At 29.9% G+C, this 23,868-nt stretch overlaps 2 protein-coding genes and 1 non-coding gene across 4 annotated transcripts in view; 2 read left to right on the top strand and 1 right to left on the bottom strand.

The window, feature by feature from the left end:
• Positions 1 to 86: 86 nt before the first annotated feature.
• Positions 87 to 9,929, bottom strand: LOC130446893 (acetylcholine receptor subunit beta-like 2). Its single transcript, XM_056783402.1, has 10 exons — positions 9,777 to 9,929; positions 9,344 to 9,537; positions 9,074 to 9,183; positions 7,907 to 8,087; positions 6,289 to 6,445; positions 4,988 to 5,291; positions 3,202 to 3,354; positions 2,972 to 3,078; positions 2,392 to 2,504; positions 87 to 656 (listed from the first exon to the last, which is right to left on the bottom strand). The coding sequence occupies exons 1-10, from the start codon at positions 9,841 to 9,843 to the stop codon at positions 462 to 464; spliced, it is 1,581 nt and encodes a 526-aa protein (XP_056639380.1). The 5' UTR covers positions 9,844 to 9,929; the 3' UTR covers positions 87 to 461.
• On the top strand, positions 1,180 to 1,271 carry Trnay-gua (transfer RNA tyrosine (anticodon GUA)). Its single transcript is given in 2 exon segments — positions 1,180 to 1,216; positions 1,236 to 1,271. It is a non-coding gene; the product is annotated as a tRNA-Tyr (tRNA).
• A 6,592-nt stretch (positions 9,930 to 16,521) lies between the features above and the next one.
• LOC130446891 (furin-like protease 2) overlaps positions 16,522 to 23,868 on the top strand; it is a 186,492-nt gene continuing 179,145 nt past the window's right edge. For both annotated transcript variants that reach the window (XM_056783399.1, XM_056783397.1), the window contains exon 1: positions 16,522 to 16,798. The gene's annotated coding sequence lies outside the window, so the exon portion shown is untranslated. The remainder of the gene's footprint in view (positions 16,799 to 23,868) is intronic.

The raw sequence follows: 23,868 nt of genomic DNA, 5'->3' as shown, positions 1-23,868 counted from the left end.
GGAATATATATCAACAGTTATTTCAGTTTAAAAATAACAGTTATAACAGAATGATTTTTGTAGTCGAATGTTTAAAATAAAAAACATTTAAATATTACGATTTTTTATTCGAAACGAGATAATCATATACAAGGCTCAATTGTTTTATTTCTGTACTGAGAAATAACAATATAAAATTATGTTAACAATAAAAACTTGAAGAAAAAATGGTGGAAATTCAACACCATAAATTCGTTTTCAGCATTTCAATAACAAACTTCTCCATACATATAAAAATCAATTTGAAGTACTCATTATAAGTGCATGAAGTTTTTTAATGTTAAAAATATTTTTATAATTATTATAAACTATGTCATATCTTTTAATTAGATAAATGGATAAAATTTACTACTAAAACTGTATACGTTAATAGTGCGTTAATTTAATCATAAAAAATGGCAGTACACCCTGTATCAGAGTAATTAAAAATTTGGAGGCCGTTGAAATAATTTGGACAATGGTATTCCACTGAGTTTTTGATCCACGGGAACCCTGGTGTCGTAAAGGGAGGGGGCTTGGAATATTATACCACACGTTCCTCCAATACAAGCAAGCGTAAATACCCATAAGAAAAACCTATCTAGAACCATAGATACGAATTTCCAATCTTCAACAATCTAGATCAAAAATAATATTTAAATGAGATACATACGAACACAAATAATATACGATAAAAGTTGAATCCCTTTATAAATTAATAACTAGTACGCCTATGATCAACAATGACATGCAATACGTTCGATGTTCGTACCATTGCACAGTCAATAACAAGTCTGCATTAATCTCGATATATATGATCATATTCATGATCGTTCGAGAATGGAAACAAATCTTCATATAAAGGTGTTATCACTAATCTCTCGGACTACTGACGCGTGTTGTAGATTTCGAATTCAACTAAACCGTAGAACATGCATTTTAATTAAATCAAATTCAAACACTAAACCTTTAAATTTACGAAAAATAATATAATAAGTTATATGTATACTTTCTTTGTTAAGATAATTTCAACAAGATGGCGCAACTGGGCATGTCACATGATTTGGAGTTAGATAAAAAAATAACTGTTAAATTTCAGTTCAGTATACTAGTACTATAGATAGGAATTATATATAGTATATTTGTTAATAATTTTATTAACCTTCGATAGCTCAGTTGGAAGAGCGGTGGACTGTAGTTGATTTGAAATGGTAGACATCCATAGGTCGCTGGTTCAAATCCGGCTCGAAGGATTTTTTTTCCTCTCACATATTAATATCATCAAATATTTCTTTCATTTAAGTTCCCAATTCGAATAAAAACCCTCCAGCTCTACCACTGTTTTAACTGATATCGTGTTTTCCGTTTAATCGCCGTAGATGGTGACGACGCAATAGATAAGCAGAGCGATTCACGATAATTGATAGACATTAAACTGTTTGTTATGTGGATCTGTGAATAGGATACGCGATTGATGCGCATGTTCCGCCGCGTTCTATCCGATCTATTTATGTCAATGCACTTTATTCATTGTTTCCCTGAATAACGGACCTCAACCGAAATCCCATTCTATTCGCCAATTTCCGTGTAAATGAACGCAACAGTTATTTCATTATATTCCAGAATACACTAGATTTATCTGATCGGTACAAATATCAAGATATTTTTTATCTTAAATGTTCCTTTTTGTTCTTATTTCATTTTAATATTAATCATTTGTTTTCCTTTCTCGATAAATTGTGCTTCTATGTCATATGATGTATTTCAATCCAGTGTTGCCAATATTTTAACGATTCTTATTCGTTATTTGGTTTTATGATAACTAATGAATGAATTTTGATGAATCTTTAATTTCTTATTAAATATAAGAATATATGCTAAACATCATTTAAGTTTGTATATATGCCTCCCTTTAATGCATTAGCAATTAAAATTTCAGTACAAATATTGAAGAAAATCTGGCAACACTGGTATAATGTTTAGTAATATTTTGACTATAGCTCTAGGCTATTAAATTAGAATCGATTCCGTATACGTAATCGATTCACAAAAAAATTATTTTTCTCAATATTAAAAATATTTGTTTTTTGTGCTTTATTTTCAAAAGAAAAGAATTTTTCACTATTAAAAATATTTTTTTTCATTTCATTAAATATTATCAAAAAAATGAAGATCTATGATCTATTATAATCGATACGGAATCAATAGTGAACCGAATCGATATGAGCCGCCAAGACGGAACTTAATTGTTAATGCACATGTGACCAGTAGTTAACGGGCGCAGGATGATGGCGTTAGCTCGCCATTTGTAATAAAATTTTTAAAAAAGTGATTTTTACTGATTATAATTTTTTTAAAAATATGTGGACTTACTTCGTTATCTTTATCAGCATCTCTGATATGTTGAGCAATGAATCTGACCCCTTCTAAAGCTGCTAAAACGTTGGCAGACAGAACTTTAGGTGTTATATTCGAAGAATCGGTCACTAAGGAGAGAGACAACTTATTGTAAATTAACGTAACGATTAAGAAATACTTAAAATATTAATATACATCTGGAATGAAATGCTTTAACAAGTGTTGTGTGAGATATTTAGTCAATATGAAATGCTTTAACAAGTGTTGTGTGAGATATTTAGTCAACAAGTGTTACAGGGTGTGTCAAAAATATGTGAAAATAAAGTTCGTGTTAGTGTATATGTGTTAATTAAGTGAAAATTGATACCACGAGTGTGTTTTGAGGAATAAAATTGTTTCAAATTCGTTTCTGAAGAGGTGAGTAATGTAATGTTTATTTTATATAGAACTTTTAAATTCTAAATTTAGATGCTCACGAGGTGAGATTAAGAATTAATTTTTATACCAGAAATTACGTGGTATCTATTTGTATGAACGAAAATGCTTTTAGAAACAGATCGAAACTCGAGTTTTTAATCACACGTATTTGACTTACTGGATGAGTGAGCTTTCATTTTTCCGTCATCAGTGTTTTGGAGTACGAAACTAGGTTCTGTAGTTGTTATTTTAAAATCGGTTGTAAACGGTTCCCCCATATTAATTCTGTCCAAAAAATTAAATAGAAAAATAATTTATTATAATAAAATAATTATTTTCCTTGAATTATTCACATGAATAAATTTGAAATTTAGTTGTATACCGTGTATTTTTTATATTTGAACTTACTGTATATCCATTTCATTTGTATAACCTCTAGGCGGTTGTGTATCATCGTATTCCGGTATCGAATACGTAGTTCTTCTCATAATTAATAATTTCGGCATAAAATGTAAAAATATTTTTCTAAACATCGGCGACATTTTATGCGTTGATGGAGATCTGCGAAAAGAAAAATTCAAATCCATTTATTTTGAAACAAAAACTAAATAATATTTATTAACAGCAGATAATTTTTCAAATAGAGCCACTAGAATACAGTCGATTCATAAATTTGCGGTCGCCATTAATGATTGTAATCAAAGTAGTGTTGCCAGATTTATTAGGACGAATTTCCTTGAAAACAATGATATGCTAATATTATCTACAAACTAATTATAATACAAACAGAACCGTTTTGAGTAGAAAACTCCCATGTTTGATATCGTTAGAATATGTTACAGCGTTGTCATGTTTTTTATTACTTATTTTAATTCAACGACTGGTCTATTATTAAAAAATATGTATTTCGATGAAAGATCTCGTCACGGTTCCGTATTAAATGATATAATAATTGGGAATGAAAAATTGCGGCGAATACTTATCGTGGGGTGGAATATAGTAGAAAAATAATTCGACATGGCGTGTACATTAAATATAACTCATTTTTGATTAATACCGAATGTGATATTAGAAGGGTTCGTGGAAGAAATAGTGGTAGCCGTAGCTAATTATGATGGTTTAATTAAATGGTATACCTTTCATTTTGACGTGGCAAATTGCATACCCACAATCTTTTTAATAAATGGATCGTAACAGTGTGGTGGAAAGAAATTTCTAAAACATCAATTTTCATTCAAAAATAATGGTTTTCGAATCATTCAAACAGCTCGTAAGGATTGGGAATTTTCCCGCTAAAGGGGTTGACGTTATTTAGTTGAAAATCATTCCACTAACCCCCTTAAAAAATAAATGTTTCAAATTGACACTCTCTGTATATATTCATTAACTAATATCATAAATAAATGCAGAGTTTTTTTATTATAATAAATAATATCGATATCAAATGTATTTCCTTGATATACATGCTATTCTGAAAGTTTGGCAACGTTGTTCGAATGTGTACAATGACCTCTAGTGAAAGTTAAATGTTTTTTTTAACTAATTTCTTATCAAGAGACCTAAAATCAAGACTATTTATCAAGAAAAACATAGAAAAAGATCCAAGGAGTGAACAGTTGGGAAAATAATTTTTTCATATTTCCATACTATTTTTAAAGTTTGGCAATGTTGTTCTAATATAATCTCGTGTTTGACATGTAGTGAACGTTCAGTATAAAATAATTTTTCATATTTTCTTAATATACATACTATTTTTGAAGTTTGGCAACGTTGTTGTCACTTGATTTCGTAAACTACATTTACTTGAAGTGAACGTTCAATATGTAACCATTTTTTATTATTCTTTAATACTAATACTATTTCGAAAGTTTGGCAACGTTGTTCAAATACATCATTTTTAAAATTTCCTCAATAAACATACTATTTTCAAAGTATGGCAAAGTTGTTGAAACGTGATCTCGTACTCTACATTTACCTGAAGTGAACTTTCGATATGGAACCATTTTTTTTTAGTCTTTAATATCCATGCTATTTTCAAAGTATGGCAACGTTGTTGATACTTGATTTCGTACTCTACATTTACTTGAAGTGAACGGTCGATATGAAACCATTTTTTTTTATTATTCTTTAATATCAATACTATTTCGAAAGTTTGGCAACGTTGTTAAGATGTGTCATCGTGTTGTACACTTACCTGAAGTGAACGTTGAGAACGCACACAGTCACCCATATAGAGGAAGTTACTAAAATCATCGTAAAAAGTAGATATTTCCCTAAAAGAGGTACCGCCAATGACGTAGGCGGGATAATTTCGGCGAGAAGAAGAAAAAATACGGTGAGTGATATAAGTATCGATACGCACAAAGTAACTTTTTCTCCTGAATCGGAGGGTAAGTAAAATACGAGTACAGTAAGAAATGTAATACCGACGCAGGGTATAATAAGATTCACCGTATAAAATAAAGTTTTTCTCCGCATCGTTATCTTGAAAGTAATATCTGAAATGGAAAATATATTTTTATGTAAAATTTAAAAAAATATATATACATAATTAATATTGAAAATTTCTCGGTACGCCACTGTAAAACAATTACCGACTCGGGACATTTGACCGAGATACGTCGAAGAGACTTGCACTCACATCCTTACAAATAAGCTTTTCGGTTTCCATTGTTATTTTCAACTGGATATCTAAATTTGAAAAATAGACAGATTGTGAAGAAGCAGCGCACACAATCTGAACACGAAACAAAAACTCCAGAACAAATTTGAATTTAAATCAGATTGGTTAGGACTCACGGGGAAAATGGATTTTCTTATGCATTGTCTGTGATCTCCCCGTAGAAAGAATCGGGATTTTCGTGCCCGGAATACTAAAACGGCACTCTTTCAATTTGATTTAAGGATAGAACACTGTTCCGGATAATTATATTAGATTACGATACATATATGTACGTATTATAAACATACGTGATCGAAAATATATTCTCTAGACCCACACACACGAACGCCATCTATTTAAAACTAATATCAAATATAATTATTTTGTTAATTAGATACTTAAAGTGATTTCGAATTTTTATATTCAACAGAACGTACTTGTCAAATCAAATGAGGTTAAAAATTACAGGGATTGGATTTACCGACGACGTAGAGATACAGCATTTACCGATAGAGAATGGGTTACATACTTTTTTTTTGAAATTGAAAAGGAAATATAATAATGGCTGTCGACTACGGAACGTTAAATGGAATTTTATTGAATCATATTCTTTTTACTTTTCGATAAAAACTTTTTGATGTCGTATGTCTGATGAAGCGATAACTTCAAATATGACGTGCTATGAGTCAGTCATTTGAGAAATGCCATTTTATCGTGTAGAAATGTAATAATAAAGTTTTATTTAATATACAGGGCGATACAAAAAGTATATATAAATAATTTCGACTATTTAAAAGTATTTATACGTATAAAGTATTGTGATGGTAACTTACCTGAATAAGGTTCCGCACAACACGGATAGTATTCTTCGTTTCTTGTTGCCGGTACTGCTAAAATATCCCATTCAACAGATAAATAGAATTCAGATAGATCGATTCCAACTTTTACTATGTTGCTACCTGGTTGTTGATCCATGTGTTTTAGATCTACCTGTGATTGGGATCAATAGAAAAACTGCTTGAAAAAATAATTTCCTCTAATTCATGAGGTAGTTACTTTAACTAGTCGTAATAAACACACGTTATAAAACTTAAGAGGAAAGCAAATAAAATCTTTTCTTTTACAACTCAATATTGTCCCCGAAAGGCAGTTAAAAAAAATACGAAATAAAACTTCCTTCATTATTACGGCATCGTATAGTTTCGATGCGAGAACGAAAAAAGTTATACGCCGTCCGAAAATATTCCACCAAAAATTAAAACAAATCGACAAAATTTGTGATACATAATCGAATGTTAACTCGACTGTCAAAATGGTAAATTATGATTTCACTCTCGGAAAAACAAATAAACGTCATTTTTCTCTTTTGGAAAATCGAATTTTTGAAATTTATTAGTTAAACTTTCCGGCGAAGTTTTATCAACTTTCATGTTTATTTTCGATAAGTATTTTTTCTATATGAGACATCCTCCAAAATATTTCTTATCATAAACAGTTTTTTTTTTCCAAAAAACAACGATGTTTCATTGTTGTGGGTACATTTTTTTTTCGATTTTCGCGATTTTAGAATTCAAAAAATCAATTTAACAGTTATCCAAAGTCGATTTCAAAATAAATTGTTGTCATGTCCCACTTTATTTGACATTCCAAAAGAAACGGATTTAATTTGTTTATAAACAAATCGAAAAAAATTTCGTATTTTGAGGTTATGTTTTAATTAACCTAAATGTCACTGTTTATGTGTATCTTTTGACACCAAATGGTAAAAACAATGAGTAAAACATAGTTTTGTATCGATTTTTTTATTTTATTGTTTTTTTCGTATTTACTGAGTTAATTAAAATAAATTGTATCTTTACAACATCTTATTTACTGGTAAACGTATGCTAGTCGTTTATCATAAACAATTTTTTTCGTATTGTTAATTTTAGGTGGAATGATTCGGACAAAATATAGGCCTGTAAAATGATATTATTTACGACATAACACAATTTATGATGACTTTATTACTTTTCATCGTACTTTTTATATTTTTATCAATAAACAACTAGAAAATAAACGACTAATAATTATTGGAACATCTGTGGATTGAGATAGAGGAAGTTAAAGTTAAAATTTGCTTTTTGACAGTTATTTTTCGAACAATTTCGATTTTTATAATACTTTTAAAGGAGCTATTCGCAGTTTTAGCCCCAATTTGTTCTTCCATCATCAATTTCTACTTGTCTCGACCTCATCTCGTCCCTCTAATCATTCGATTCTTCTATTATTGCTGCTTCTATACATCTTCAGACTGTTAACCAAATCACAACCACCACCAGAAGACTTAAGAGGATTAAACCCTTCAAGTGAGAAAGCAAACCATAGTGCACACACACTTTATTATCCAATTTTGCTCAATAACCTAACTAAATTTTGTTATAATGATAAAAAAATAACGATTTAACTTACTTGTAAACCATTATAAGTCCAGGATCCGAATTTCATGAGACAACTTTGCTCGTCAAAAGGAAAATACTGGACGTTTATTTCACAAGAAGATTTATATATAGAAGGAGGTTTCCATATAACTTCCCCCGTATAAGATAAAGTAGCTTTAGTCATTAGAGTTACTTCGTAATTACCGTCCGCACTGAGAAAAATGATTTAAACAAATAAATATTGTTTATTAGATGTATAAATAAACAGAATGATTATTATTTTGTGTTTGATTCTATAGAAATAGTTGAATGAATTGGAAAAAACGTATTATTAAGGTCTCCGTAGTGCAGTGGCTAGATTACGAGACTCACATGCCGGAGGTCCCAGGTTCAAATCCCGTTGATGCTATTTGTTATTTTTCTACTTATGTAGTAATAAATATTTTAATGATATTTAACTGATAATTGAAAATTATCTTTAGCTTATATATTTTGATAAAATTTTCTCTAGTAGAAAAAATATTGTATGAAATTCGTGTGTAAAGGCCTAGTTTACACTTTTGTCACTTACATAACTATTATACGTTGTAATACATTCACAAACAATGTTTTGATAATTAGTATTATATTATAATCTGTATGCATCTTTTAGTAGATTTTCTACACTCATATATCATGGAATCGGATATTTTTTAAACATCCAGTCGTCTAGTAAACTTCATACAGAAAAAAAATAATTCTAGTTTGTTTTTTTTTTTAAACAAAGTAATGAAATTTTCGAAATCGAAAGAAGTATGTACAAACCAAATTAAAATTATCTACTTAATCGAAACTTTCTTAAAGTTAGAAATCGTGGAATCGAATTCACGTATGTACATACCTCTGTACGACCTTAAGGAAGTAATTTCTGTGCACTTAAGGTTAGGTTAAAGTTTTATGAAAATAGCCGTTCGAGGTGTAACATATAAAAGTTGTATGAAAATAGTAATAGTAAAGAAAAAAATGTATTATGAAAGTAGATGCCGCCCAGTGTTGAAAATAGTTACTCTTTCGACTATTTTTGATTTTCTGGTACCAAAAACAACATAGGAAATATGATTTCGATTTTTAATAATTATATAAGGGCTATCGCGACTAAAAATATAAATAACCCTCGTATTTTTTAATTTATAAAACAAAAAAGATAAAACAAACTCACTTATTGAAAAGTACGATATCAGGAAGCCAAATATGTTCAGAAGGGACATACAACATCTCTACTCCACCATATTCTTGAGGATCCCATCTCAATTTGTAATCGTACCATTTCTATGAACAAAAACCATTTTTATTAGAAGGAAAATTGTATTTAATAAACTGGCCTATTAATTATAAGCTACGCCAATCGATACTTCGAAGATACAGAAGACGATTTTAATATAGAAAGCGATGAAAAAAAAATAAAGTGTTTTAGTGCTAAAAACTGTACCTGTACAACCCACAAATTCGTCGTCATTATTTGATTTTTTAGATTCATTTCTATCAATTGTGATAATTTCAAACCAAGCCATACAGTTAGAGTTTCTGTATGGTTTATAACTGGTCTAATGAGTCGATTGTAATTGCTAAGTAAATCGTCATAGAGTCGTTTCGCATCTGGATTTGCCTCTATGTGTTTAATAGCTAAAAATTAAAACCGAATTTCCCATATTTGGTATAAGAAAATAAAAGTTATTTATGACACTATGCTGAAGAGTCTGAATGATACTAAAACCGAACCAAAATCAACATTCTATAATTTTTTTTGTAATTATTATTGATATACTAATCTTATGACCCTCGTAATATTACTGCTAAAGAAACATCACCAACAATTATTGTCAACAATCAAAAACTTATTCAATTAGGAATATATTACTTACCTGAAATATCTTTGAGCATAAAAATGATAACAAAACTTACAATTAATTCATATTTTAACAAATACATATTATTTTTGAAAATATTATTTAACCACTTCACGCCCACATAGCTTTGACATTTGACGGCTTTAGTCCTGATTCTGACATTGCCCCTAGTGCGAGGATGCGATCTGGACCATTCCCAGTATCCAGAAAATCAATACGGGAACGCAAACAACGAAAATACGAAGGGAGTGAAAAAAGTTCGTTATAGAAAATTATTATTAAAGTCACGTTTAATATTATAATTCGAAATTCCTAGTCTATTGTATATCATGATACTAACTTGAAAAAAATATTTTCAATATAATATTAATTCCATACGTTCTTTCATTCCACACCATAATGTAAATATACGTTTTAACCTCAAAAACAAAAATTACAATGTTCAAATCATCCATATAGTTGGTACCATCATTATAATTAAACAGTTCTTTAATGGAAACCGTTTTCGGTAAAAAATGTTACCATGAAATTAAAGTGGTGATAGCTACGCCATCTCCATTTTCATCTACAAACTTTGAAATTCAATTATTCTGCTTTATGGAAGGAAACTGTAAAATAATGGTGGTGCTGGTGATTGTAGAGGTGGGACAGTTGTTAATAAATTAAATATTGTTGAGCTGTCAGATTAATTGTAACCTAATAAGTAACAACTTCAGAAACTACGAACTTTATAATTCTGTTATGTAGATACAGATGTAAGAGTGGAGATTTCTTAATAAAATATCAATTTAATTAGTCAAGTTTTAATAAGCCGTAGATATAGCGAAAATTAACTTGAGCGAAAATTTTCATAATTGGTAAAGTTAATATTGTAACAAAGGGAAATTCCACTTTGCTTGCCCGAAGAATTTAACGATATGCTTTTGTTCATCTTATAAATGTTTCCTAAAATGATTGATTATAAATATGAAAGGAGAAAAGCTTCTTAAAATCTATAAGTTTTCTTTATATAATTTTAATTACGTATTTTTGAGCTCATTAAATACATTAATTGGCACTAGGAATGGGATGAAACTTAAGAAAACAAAATTTCTTAATAAAAATAGTTTTCATTTCAAATTAATCCCTGTTATGTACAGGCAAATTAATTGTTTCAGAAAAATAACCAAAACAAAACTTAAACATTAGTAACACAAAATTTATATATTCTATCCTCTTCTATTGACAGTAGTAAGATTTAAAATAGGTACATTTGTCGTAGATCACGACGTACATTCCATCGAATACGTTATTATGATCTTTTGATGTTAAAAAGAGATGGCAACAACACTAATTTGATCTGTTCTGATAGATGCCATTACTAAAAAACTTAATGTTACGATTTATTAGATAAAATGCATGTTTTCCAAATAATTATAAATTTTCAAATGCATTAATCGGATTAGAGTTGATAGAATTGATCTAATACCAAATCACTGTTCTTTTTATTGTATATACAGGGAGGTGTAAATCAATTGGATTATATTGATACTTTTTTTTCATAATGAAATATATATTCAAAGAAAGTTAAACAATATATTTTTATTGGAATTTGTAGGGATTATGATAAATAAGAAAATTAGAATTATATACATAAAAAAACATTTTTTATTTAAATATGACTAAAATCAAAATTACAAAAATTCATTAAACTCATTTACATTGAAATCTGACATTTATATAATGTGGAATTAATAATATTGATACGACCTTGACCTGAAAACACATAAAAAAGCGTGATTTGAATACAAATAGAACAGGACCGGTCTGTCAGTGGATAAGTTGATAATAATATTAAAGATGAAGAGGAACGTAAGTAATTTGTACTATTCACTAATCGGTATCTCTCTCTACTCGTTATTGAAAATAAAACTTGTTATTTTCGTTCTTTGTCGTTCCCACCTCTAAAAACATCATGCGATCCAGTTAGAATAGAGAGAGATAGATAGTGTTATACAGATTTTTTTTTGTCTATGAATAGTTCGGACCCATAGTAGTAATTTCGAGATTAAATGAACTACGTAACGTTTTTATACCCTAAAATGTGTTAAATAGTTTTTTTATTCGTAATAAAAATATCTTCACAGTTGTCGTTTCCAGTCTTGTTTCAAGTGAATAAAAAAAAATAATATTATATTCTTGGCCTTATTTCTTGTGCATTGTATTGAAAAACGTATTCGCTGAAAATGGCATCCCATTATATTCTTCTTCGTCTTTTTTTCTGTCGGTTATACAACAAACAAAATTAATTTTCCTTTTTATTTTGTTTTTACAATTTCGTCGAGACCATTTAGTGGAAGTAGACCCTTCAATTCAACGTGCCGTAGATTGATTTACATATTAATTTAATTTTTTTTTTTCGAGCATTGGCGTCACTTCAAAGAAATAGCTTTCGATATTCGACATATGACAAATGACGTTCGATAGTTTCGTGTTATTTCGAACTATCTAGAGCAAACCACAGATTTAACGAACGTTATAATCTCTGAACTGTGAGTAATATGAATATACGCGTTTATATCTGTGATTTAAAAATCGAAATAGAATTGTTAACAGCTGATAAATGACGTATAACAGTGATTAATTGAATTTTAGATTGTCTAATATGTCTGAGAAAATACAAGATGAAGAAATTGCATATACAATTAATGCAGGTGCGAATTCTGAAAACAAAAGATGTAAGTAGATTTTTTTTACGATATTATGAAAGGAATATTTTTGAATTTGTGTTTTGGTTGGAAGAATCATTGTTTTAAAATAGAGAGAAGCTTGAAAATTTTTGTAATAGTAGTGTTTTTATAAAATGTATTTATATAAATGAGATTTACGAGGGCGGTTCAAATATTATTGATATAAATGTTGTAGATGGCGTATTTGTATATTTGTAGTAATTCGATTAAGTATTAGTAGGGGCGATTAGATAGATATTCTTTGATACCGGCATCAAAAATCGTCCGGAAAGAATTTGTGTTTGAACCGTCTTTGTGTTAATAAACTTTAGGTGTTAATTTTTCGTAATTATCGAACGGAATGTAATATCGTGGATTCTTAGATTTGGAAGGAGGTCCTTACGGAGACGGTCCGAGTAATACCCAACAAACCCACCGAGACGGCGTCGTTATTATATTGAAAGGCAACCAGGAGTCCGCGGCTACTTCGGAATGCAGCGAAGACGAATTATACGGTTCCTCGAATTACCATTTTCAAAAATTAAAAATACTAAGACACAAAGTTGAATCGACGCACCCTTTTAATTTTTCTTTCAAAAAACTCGAATCGGAATCGAAAAGTAACATCTTAGATTTAGAATATAATCCTCCGAAGAAAAAATCTTGTATCAGAGTGAAGACGCCTAAACTAGAATCGGAATGTCATATACCTTATCATACTCAAATTAGTATACACGAGAATTTGTTCAAAAATACGGTTGAACAAACGGAAAGTGAATTGAAATCGATCGGGGATAAACAGATGGTTACCAAAGAGGTGCAATGCTACGAAAACGAGCTGGAAACGACGAAAAAACTCGAAGATAACACGTTAAACATCAATTTATTTCCTAATGTGATTATTAATTATGATCGTTCGGCGCAAATGCGAACTTTGAGCAGTGATACGAATAGCTCGAAATCGAATAATAAAATTATTTTACCTAATTACGTACAAGATAATTCCTGCGATAATTGCAGTCCGGTAACTAGTACAACGATTATTGAAAACGGAAAAAAATCGAAATACAAACCGATGTTTCAGTATATAACTTATAGGAAGGATCCTTGTAGGGCTAAATCGACTCCGATCAAAGTGAAAAATATGATACCTTTTGGACCGGTCGTGTTACAAAATTCCGAAAAAACCCAAAGAGTCGATAGTATTTTTTATCTATTCGATTCGACTTCTGCTTCGGAAGATGGTAAATATGATAAGGAAATTTTTTGCGAAGAAACCGAACGTTCGGAGGGACGTCCTGTAATTTTAAAGGGGGATGATAGTGTTTGCTACAGGTTTTGTTGGTATTTCAAAAGATTTTTCGATTTTTTTCGTAAAACTATACGTAAACAAAAAATTATTCTCAACGAAATAATCTGATATAACTTTTATTTTATATTAAATATAGTTATTTAAGTTTTAATAAAATTCTTATATAAAAAGTATTTTTTTATTAACCCCAAAACGCCGACTCGAAAATTTCAAAAAAAACTATTTAAATGACGAAAATGAAGATACATGCCTTATCTCAGGATCGGATCGGTTACGAAAAAGGGTTTTATTATAAAAATTATTCTACATTCGGATTCTCCCCTTCAATATATTCCCTTCCCCTCGCCAGAAACCTTTCCATACGTTTTTTCCATTGATTTTCCAGTGCTGGAGGTCTTCTTTGGTAAATGTCTTTATGAGCTTCCGCTTCCCATCGACTTAAATCGAGTCCTTTTCACGGCAAATTTTCTTCTAACCTCTCAAGGAAATCTGAGCAGACAGGTTGACATAAGATATTTTGGCCTAGGGTCAGATGTGTTATTACTCGTGTAAAATTTTTTTAATCATTTTTTTAACGGCGTTTACAGCCTTGGCAATCATCCAGATGCTGATTCGATGATCTGCACGCACAATTTTATTCCTTTTGATACCACCCCCCTTCCTATACGTATCCTTTTCCACGAATCCTTTCACCCCCTGTCCAAATAAATTAATTTATTAACGATTCTTTATTTTTTAAACAATGTGCTAAATGAAATAATTTTCTATCACAAAATTTCATTTAAATAGAAATAAATAGCCACCTCCTCCACCCGTCACGTGACTTATCCCCCCCTCTTACCCTAGCTACGTGATTTATATATCTACAATATAAAATGAAAAAAATTTCAAAATTTATCCAATTATTCAACGCGTTTCTTATTCAAAAACTTTAGATAAAAGGTGGGGGAGAATGGGAAATTTGTCTATAAGTCCGGTTCTGCTTAACCGATTTCCATAAATTTGATGTTGTTTGGAAGAGCTTTTGATCAGCACTACAAAATATAAAAATTCCAAGCAATTCAATTAGAACCGGTATTACTAGAAGACGTTTTTCAAAAGTAAATTAGATTAACATTAAAATAATAAAAATCGTGTAAACGACGAAAATTATAAATGGAAAATGATGAATGATAAATGAAAATAGAACATGATAGAAACTTCTAATTAGATACGACTAACTTGTTTTAAAAACATTTGAAATAATTGATTCAACAATAACAAATGAAACTACTCACAAATTTAAATAGTTTCTACTATATTACGACCAGAGCCGTTTTATGGCGTGCGGCTATATACCCGTCACAATTTCGAATTGTACCTTTAATAGGTAAGTATGGGTTGAAGGAATATAATTCTAGCGGCTGAAGAAGTATGGATGCGTAGAGGGATATAGACGAAAAGGGACATTTGAAAACACCGTAATAAAAGAAAAGAAACCGCCCAATTGCACCGGAAACGTATCTAGAATAGACCAAAGACTTTGCCAACTAGTTTATGAACATTATTGTTGTAGGAAGTGACAATCAAACACCAAAGAATACGTTGTTTTCAGTTCGGATCTCAAGTCTAAACGAAAGTTGCTTCACCACTCTGATGAAACGTAGTAACGTCGAAACTAGTCAGTAGTTACAGCTTCTCATTGCAATTGCGAGCTATTGGGGATGTTAATATCGACATAAAGCTCGATTGATATTACGTTCTTCAATATTTGTTGAGGCATTAGCCAGGAAAGTAGTTATTATCTCTTCGAAGAACGGCAGAATACATTGAAAGAGAATTATGGAGAAATGCATTTTTTATAAAATTTTAAATTACTTACGTGCAAAAAACTTCAAAAATGAAAACAAATAATAAAAGTGAGATTTAGTGATTTTCGTTGCTATTAAATTAATTTTATGAATTTGAAATCTGTCCGATTAAACGTTATGTCAGTTTTATCGTTAAAAATATCGAATTTTGGTAGATTTTTTTTAAATATGCATAAATTATAGTAACGTTGTTAAAATCAATTTTTTTAATATATTGATCATTTTTAGCAATATATGTTAATTTTTCTAAAAAATACGCGTTGTTGTAGTTGAATCTTAAATTTATATTTACAATTCATAGAATGACCTTCATAGAAAACGTGTTCGGCAAGCGAGCATCTGTCAGGGTATAATTTGCTGTCACTTATTTAAGAGGTATCACGATTATTATACTGAACTATATATTCTCTATATCACAATTTGAATCTACTTTTACTAATATATCTATGTATATAAATTTATAGTGAAAAAATATAACTATATAATTCTTATTTCATTCAACAACTTAATTCAAGTTTTTATCATAATTATACGAAATAATACACTCTAAGTCCAATCCTGTAAATATACTTGATTCTGAACTAAAATATCATTTATATATTTTCGATAATACCCTATATATCAATTACTGTGTCATATAATAATTTAACAAACTATGTTTTTTCTTTTATAATTCTCCGATATATTTCATAATATAATAATTAATTCTATATAAAATATTAATTAATTATTTAATAGGAATCGTTGTGACGTAATTTACGTCTCTTAATTCTGCTCTCAGTTACGTATCACTCCGTTACGAGTTTATTGATCAGTCTTGAGCCGGTACCGCCATCTGGTATTGCTTTTAGCCACCAACTCCTCTTCTAGTTTGATTAGCATTCGTTTCTGTCAGTTCGCAGTTGATTTTCGTGGAACGAAGTGAATTTCGCGGGCTCTTATCAATTTTCCAGTGGCGATGTTTTCGTAAGTTTTCCCAAAACTTTTTATTCCTATTAAAATCTAAAACTAAATCCGAATATGATGTTTTCATGTTAGTGTCCAATAAATATCTATGTAGTTTTGTGTTTTTAATGTGTTAGAAGTGTATGAAAGCTGAAAGTGAGATATATATATGATATATCTTGTAGAAAGTGGATTTTGCTGAACTTGAATTTCGCTATATCGGTGAGTGAATTAATTTCATATTTCATTGCATATTTATTAATTAATATATTCGTTGTTAGGTTATGTGTAAAATGGACTTTGACATACTTTCGTTTCTTGTTAAAATTCAATTTCATTATAAGTTTATTTTTATTTTGATACAGAGTTGTATCTAAATTTATTTCGTTACCTTAAATAATCAGTTATTTCATTTACACGATATTAAAATGAGTCGTTAAACTTTTTTGGCGGGATAACTATATAAACCGAATTACCATCGTTAATATTTAATAAAATCTGGCAACAACTGTTACAGTTTTCATATAGTTGTAAGTCTATTAATCATTTCATTCACTATTATCTTAATTTTGATTGTTTAAAGTCTAAATTACTTTTTAATAAGGTATATAACCACAATTTTTACAACATTTCAAATTAATATAACTATTTATTGAATAATAATTGAATTATTTATATTATTTAAAAAAACAAAAAGAGAAATCATTGTCGAATAATTTAAAATCACTTGAATGAACAAATGTTTTATGTTTCTCAGCTTACGTAAATACCAGGTGATTTTTAATGACTGTATCAAGAAAGTAAATTTTAATTAACAATCATTTCTTCAACCTCTATCGTTTTATATCATTTTTAGAGCCTCATTTAACTATTAATTCAAATTCACTCAAATTGTAGCGGTGATTCGAGTCGATCATAAACGGATTCTTATAGTAGAAATTGACTAAATTCTAAGCTTTACTGTATTTAAAAAAATTCGGTACTCAAAACTTGTGAAAAGTGGAAATTGTAGGAAAGAAAATTCATTTTATTCAAAATAAAACATCATGCAAATGTAAAGTTCAACCATATACGAAGGTTGCTACGGAAGTTTCGAGATTAGATACGGTTTATTGTTTTTCAAAATATTTTCCATTGCCGTTGCAATTTATTTTTGATCAACTAAAATATGAATAAGTTAATGGGCGCCAAACAAGGACTTCATCCCATCAATTCGATGTTTTGACTGTTAAAAAACTGTAAACAACTCGAATACCACTCGTATGACAACACGTTCACCATTAAAAATGTCAAACGTCACTGTTAGATTTGACATATTCATAACAATGTTACTGTCAATAAATTTCGATTATATTAATTGTTCTGGAAAAAATAACAAACTCGATTGTTTCGAATGAATAATCAAAACTCACCTTGTATACTTAATAGTTAACAAAGAAACTTTGTAATTTTTCAATTCAACGCTGTCTATCAATTATCGATGTCCTTGAATCTATTTAAGTCCGCAGACCAAACAAGCTCTTAAGAAACAATAATGGTTACCATCATTGTCTTGCGTAAATGTGGATTCCGGTTAAGTAAATATATATAACCTCGAAACGATTATTAGAGTTACGTAAAAATAATAATAAGTATCTAATTTTGTATAAAAGAACTAATATTCTCATCGTACTTATATAAAAGTTTGGCAACGTCGGTAATTTTTGTATGACGCCGTTGATTTTAAACGGTAGAATTCGACGGAACCGTTCCGGTTCGGTTCGTACCTCGACCTAGTATATTACACATAGTAAATTTATAGATTCAACTAGCTGTTGCCAACTGCTGTATTCGCGCGGATTTGCAAAACTAAATAAATTTATTTCTATTCTTCTGTTCAGTTTCCCGTCCGTCTTTTGTATATTATATATTATAGACGTATAAAAAAAGAGAAAAATACATTCTTCAACTATTATAATGTTATGACAGATTCTATCAAAGTCTGCGTTCTATTCCCCGTATATATTGTCGTATTCCAACAAATCAGAAGGTGAAGAACATTAACTTTGTATATAAATGTATTCTTAGACAGACAGAACATCCACAAACCCAGCCCTGCAGAGGAAAAAATTCCTATATCAGGGCCTAAGCAAACATACCTAAATTACCCAAAAAAAACCTTCCTTCCAAATTCTACCCAACGAATCTCTCTCTCTCTCTCTCTCTCTCTCAGACAGCTCTGCAGAGGAAAAAAATTCCTATAGTAGGGCCGAATCAAACATACCTAAATTCCCCAAAAAAATCCTCCTTCTCCTTCCTTCACACAACGAATCTATCTCTCTCTCTTTTATTTTTTAGACCTTTTGATGTATTAATGCATCTAAATGTTCTTGATTTTAGGTCTCTTCTATTTTAAAATTTTGATAGTCTTAAAGAAAAGTCGAAAAAGTGGAAAAACTAATTTTAAAACAGAAGAGACCCAAAATCAAGAACATTTAAATGCATTAATATATTCGAATCGTATTTTGATTATTATTAAATTTATTGTAAAAATTGTACGAAACAAAATATTAAAAATGAACCCTATTAGTTTGCTCAGTTTTCCGTCCGTCTAATATATGTAGGTATAGAAACTGTCATCGTCGTCTTCAGAAGAGCCTCGTCAATAGAAGTGGGTGCAAACCTCTTTGAGTGATGAGCAAGGCCACCTCTATTTGGGCACGTAATTTTAAAAAAAATTGACAACAATAAAATAGAAGTCCGCCTTCAATTCAGTATGTGTGTTTCATCTTGTTAAAACATAAATTCCGATAACGACGATCGTGATTATCTCCCACAACAGGAAGAAGTTCACGAAATTAACCATAACATGACCTCAATTGTCCTTGTGAAAATACGACTTAAATATAGATAAACGTATATTAGTTTCAAGAAAAATCTTAATTAACCTAAAAAACAACACAAAAATTCTTCAGTGTCTTAGAAGAGATAAGTTAACCTCAAATATTATTACGAAATGAAATGAAAAGCGTTCGACGTTTGCGTACAACAAAACCAAATATTTTTAAATCAATATCGAGTATTTTTATAAAGAAAAAAAAATGTTTTGATACCAAGTAATCGAAAATGAACAACTGGCAACACGCTACGACGTTTTAAGCGATTTATGTAAGGCGGCATATGGCGTGCATCAAACGAACACACATCTGAGTTCATAGGTTAATTTGCAGACGTAATTACGACTAAAACGGGTCTTTATCTGATCTATAAATTTCTAGAGTAAATAATGATATTGCCAGCTGCAAATTTTTTTTCTTTTTTTTTAATTACGAATCGGACTTAGAAAGTTATATCACACTTTCAGTCGAAAATGGCGTCTAGATGTTGCCAAATCTAATAAAAATTGTTCTCATTAGATCTCCTGCCAATCTCGAGTCTGTTTCAAATATTGGCGCGTATTGAGTAGTTTTTTGTATACAAGGTGTTCCGGACTCGATGACGTGAAAATAATGCTCATACGACCCCTCGTTTCTGAGTTATAGGCCTTTAAACCTACGAAATTAGAACTTGTGTTTAAGTAATTTATTTCTAAATTATATATTCGAATATTATGAATTTTTAATGGTGCATGTACGGGATTTGAACCAGCGACCGGCGAATCCGGATGAGTAGTAAAAATATTTCGAAATGTCAATGACATGTGTAGAGGTGGGATTGCACCGTTGCCGGTTCAAATGTAAGCTTCCTAAATTGTAAATTGAATTGTTTAAAAAAAAAATAATAAAACGTCAATTTTCATCTATGATTATTTTATTCTCTTATACCCAAAACTCCACGGAAATATCGTTCTTTTTTAATGTAATTTTAAAAGAAACGAGATTAATTCGTGACGTCCTGGTGGAAAAGCACAAATGGAGGATTCTTCCTGTTAGCAACTAAAAAATCATGAAATAGTCAGAACTCGACGGACATGAAACATGTCCCTGGAAAAGTGTGAAAAATGTGTCTCAAGAGAACCATTCGAAGCTTAAACCGACTAATATGAACATACAGAAGGGAAAAATGATTTTTCCAGACTGAACGTTGTTTTTAATGCGTTAAAAGGAATTTACAAGCAAAAGAACTTTTTTCCGACACGTACAATAACCAAAAGGTCAATTAAACATAGTATAAAGCAAGGTCACACGACGTGACCCACTTTTTATATTATAAATTTAATTGTAATAAAATAATATCGGTTACAGTCGCGAATTTGCGGTTATAATTTGGAAATTTAGTCACCGTAAACCGATAGAAAGTAATAAGTAACCTTAATGTTAATTAATCAACACCTATCGTTCTAATGATAGATTTCCGTTATTTCACATTCAAGGCTGTATATAATATCATAATTGTATATTACGATAATCAAAATTAGTTTCAATATTATTTATTTCAGTGGTATCACAAACCGTTATTTTAAAACCCACAGATTCCCATCTCTAGTTTTTACTCTAAACAAAATACAGTCCTGTTATACCGGACTAATTAACCTTTTGGATTGAAAACGAATGATACGTTGCCAATGCCGTTTTAATTTTATCTCAACAAAAAAAACTTATTTCATGCCAAATTAAATTATACGGGGTGTTCCGCAGGGTTCTTACTACATTAGCGACATCTAGCGCGATTGCTTGTTAGTAAGAGTTCAGAGTTGAATTTTTTTTGAAATTTTCTCTTTACATCATAACAAATTTCACAACCGTCTGCCATCTGTTGGAGATTTACGATACTAATGACTACAATTTGTAGAAATATATATTTTTTAAACTAAATTTTTTTTTGGAAACTAAGCATGTTCCGTATTTCTATCGAGATCATTATTATCTTAAACTTAATTGAAAAAAAAATTTAAGTTCGACGTGCTAGTTTTTTTAAACTAGAATTACCTTTTTAGAAAACGCTAAATTTCTAATTTAGAAACTATTACATTTGAATTAGTTACGGTACAATCCCACCTCTATATTGACATTCCGAAATGAATATTTTTATAGTTTCCTACTATCTACTATAAGTTTCTACTATATCCATAATAATTGATTGGGTTCAGTAGAGATGACGTACCTAACAATAATAATTAAGAACGAACATCCATCTTGAACAATGGCCGACGATAAAGAATATCAAATGTTTTAAATACTATAAAGTATAAATGTGTTGTATCAAATAAATGTTTTTTAATGTGAATTTCAGAGATTGTATAATGCTAAATTATTTATAAATGCTGATATTAAATTATATTTATATAGGGAAACAAGAAACTATCAAATCCGCTTCTGGACATTTACCTGTCAACGTCCATTTGCGGATTTTTATAATGGCGTAGCTGTGAATGAAAGTTCACGTTTGAACAAATCATCTTTGTCGTGATTTAGTGCGCGCGGGGATTCTCGGTGTTTTTTGCCTATTTAGTGCTCGGTCATCGTTTAGGAATGGGTCAGATGATATATGGTAGTAATTCTTCTTCTGCAAAGAACAGAAGGAACTCCACTATCGAGAACGAATTGAATTAAATTTATTTGTTAGAATTGCACTTCAAACAGAAAAACTTTCACCGATTGTCAGTAATATAGGGTGGATCTTTCGGGAAATATATTTAAATTAACTTAGAGTTTCTAGATCTTTTTTTTTGATAAATTGTATTGATTGAAACTGGTGAAAACTTTATTTTACGTAATATTTCTCTATATCATTAAAATAAAAAATTAATTATTCATCTTTGAGCTGATTATATGAAAAAAAACCAAAATTTACATGATTTTTTTTTTATATATAAATTATTAATATTTTGACATTTGTATAGTGTTGATATAACCTTAAAATTAGTATGAAATATCAATTAGGATCACTATAATTTATTCCTACGTTGCCAGTTTTTTTAATTATCTTTAATTATTAGTAAATTTCTACTGAATCCACCTCGGTGGTTAAAGTGTAAATTTAAATTTTGATTTTTGTAATATCTTTTGTAGTTTTCATATAAAAAACGTAACTTTTGTTTATATATCTGATTTATAACAATACTACGAGTACGGCACTGCTTTGTTTATCGAACTTCCGCTATAATATTTTAGAATTTATACAATTTTTTTCAGTGTTTTTTGAACGTTTTTCGCCTCAATTTGTCGACGGGATTTCTCTAACTTTATTTCGAAAAAAGCTGTATGACTAACGAAGTTTTTATGACACTACAAACAAGATAAGATGAATTATTTCAATTTATTACGAGATTTACGGTTCGTTGATTTTAGAAAGGTGCTAGAATTTTCTAACCCTACATCCTTCAAGATAAAGGATGAGGCTGAATATTCGTTGTCGTCTTTAATTGATGATGTTAAAATGTGGGTTCATTAATGACGCAATCATTTATTACCTTAACGTACTTGAAAAAATTCTAAATATCCGAAACATTTTATGTTATATCAAAGGTATTTATATAATTAATTTTCTTCCTTCTCAAATTAACAAATATTCTTAACACGCGAGGTTATACGAAATTCCTTTCGTTATTATTCGGATTAGACGGATTTTGACGTAAGGAAACATCATATATAATTCGTTAAATCGATTATAAAACAATCGATTATAAATATCGGAAACAGTGCGGCCAAATGTCAAATACTAAACATTCCGATGTCTGTATATAAAAAGAAATATTTCTCGTCTATATATAAGAATAAAATATCTTCATCTCCATTGTTGCAATACAGTACATAATTTAAGCTGTTGCTCACGTTTTCTCGAGGTTTGTGTCTCGGAAAATACAGACTATATATTACTCGTAGTATTTCGGTCATCGTTGTGAACGCCGCTACACATTCGAATGACTTCAAACTAGACTAAACCACAAACTCAAATTTCTCGACGTTTCGTATCTGTGCTTCGATTAAATTCGGTCACATACTTTCATTTACTCTACTATACAGGGTAATTCGGATATAATTATCTGTATATTTCTCTCATTGCAGTTGACCTTCACTTTCTATGTGCAACTGTCAGTTATCTCAATACATAAAGGCGACTATCAAGAAATGAACAAAGTTCGTGTCATATACTCGTAGCGTTGGCAAAGTGATTGTTTTCAAAAGATAACGAATGCGGGTCGGTTTGCGTTCAAGAAAATATATTTGATATGAAACGTATTGTTGTTTTGCAATGCAAATATTTTGTATTCATTCCGTTTCAAAATATAACCTAAAAATGAGGTAATTTAAATGAAGGAAAAGAATCCACCATTGTTGCCGGCTCTAGATAAATGAAGAGCGGTATCATAG

Source organism: Diorhabda sublineata, chromosome 7, assembly GCF_026230105.1.
Source record: "Diorhabda sublineata isolate icDioSubl1.1 chromosome 7, icDioSubl1.1, whole genome shotgun sequence".
In the NCBI taxonomy this organism is placed as follows: Eukaryota; Metazoa; Arthropoda; class Insecta; order Coleoptera; family Chrysomelidae; genus Diorhabda; species Diorhabda sublineata.
This window is presented reverse-complemented; position numbering and strand designations above follow the sequence as displayed.

What these genes read in the sequence shown, in the direction of transcription:
- LOC130446893 (XM_056783402.1), bottom strand. Translation starts at nt 9,843, where the DNA reads ATGTATTTGTTAAAATATGAATTAATTGTAAGTTTTGTTATCATTTTT. An exon ending in CGAATTTGTGGGTTGTACAG is followed by an intron (nt 9,184 to 9,343) that starts GTACAGTTTTTA and finishes TTTTGTTCATAG; the next exon opens with AAATGGTACGATTACAAATT. An exon ending in AATGAAAGCTCACTCATCCA is followed by an intron (nt 2,505 to 2,971) that starts GTAAGTCAAATA and finishes CTCTCTCCTTAG; the next exon opens with TGACCGATTCTTCGAATATA.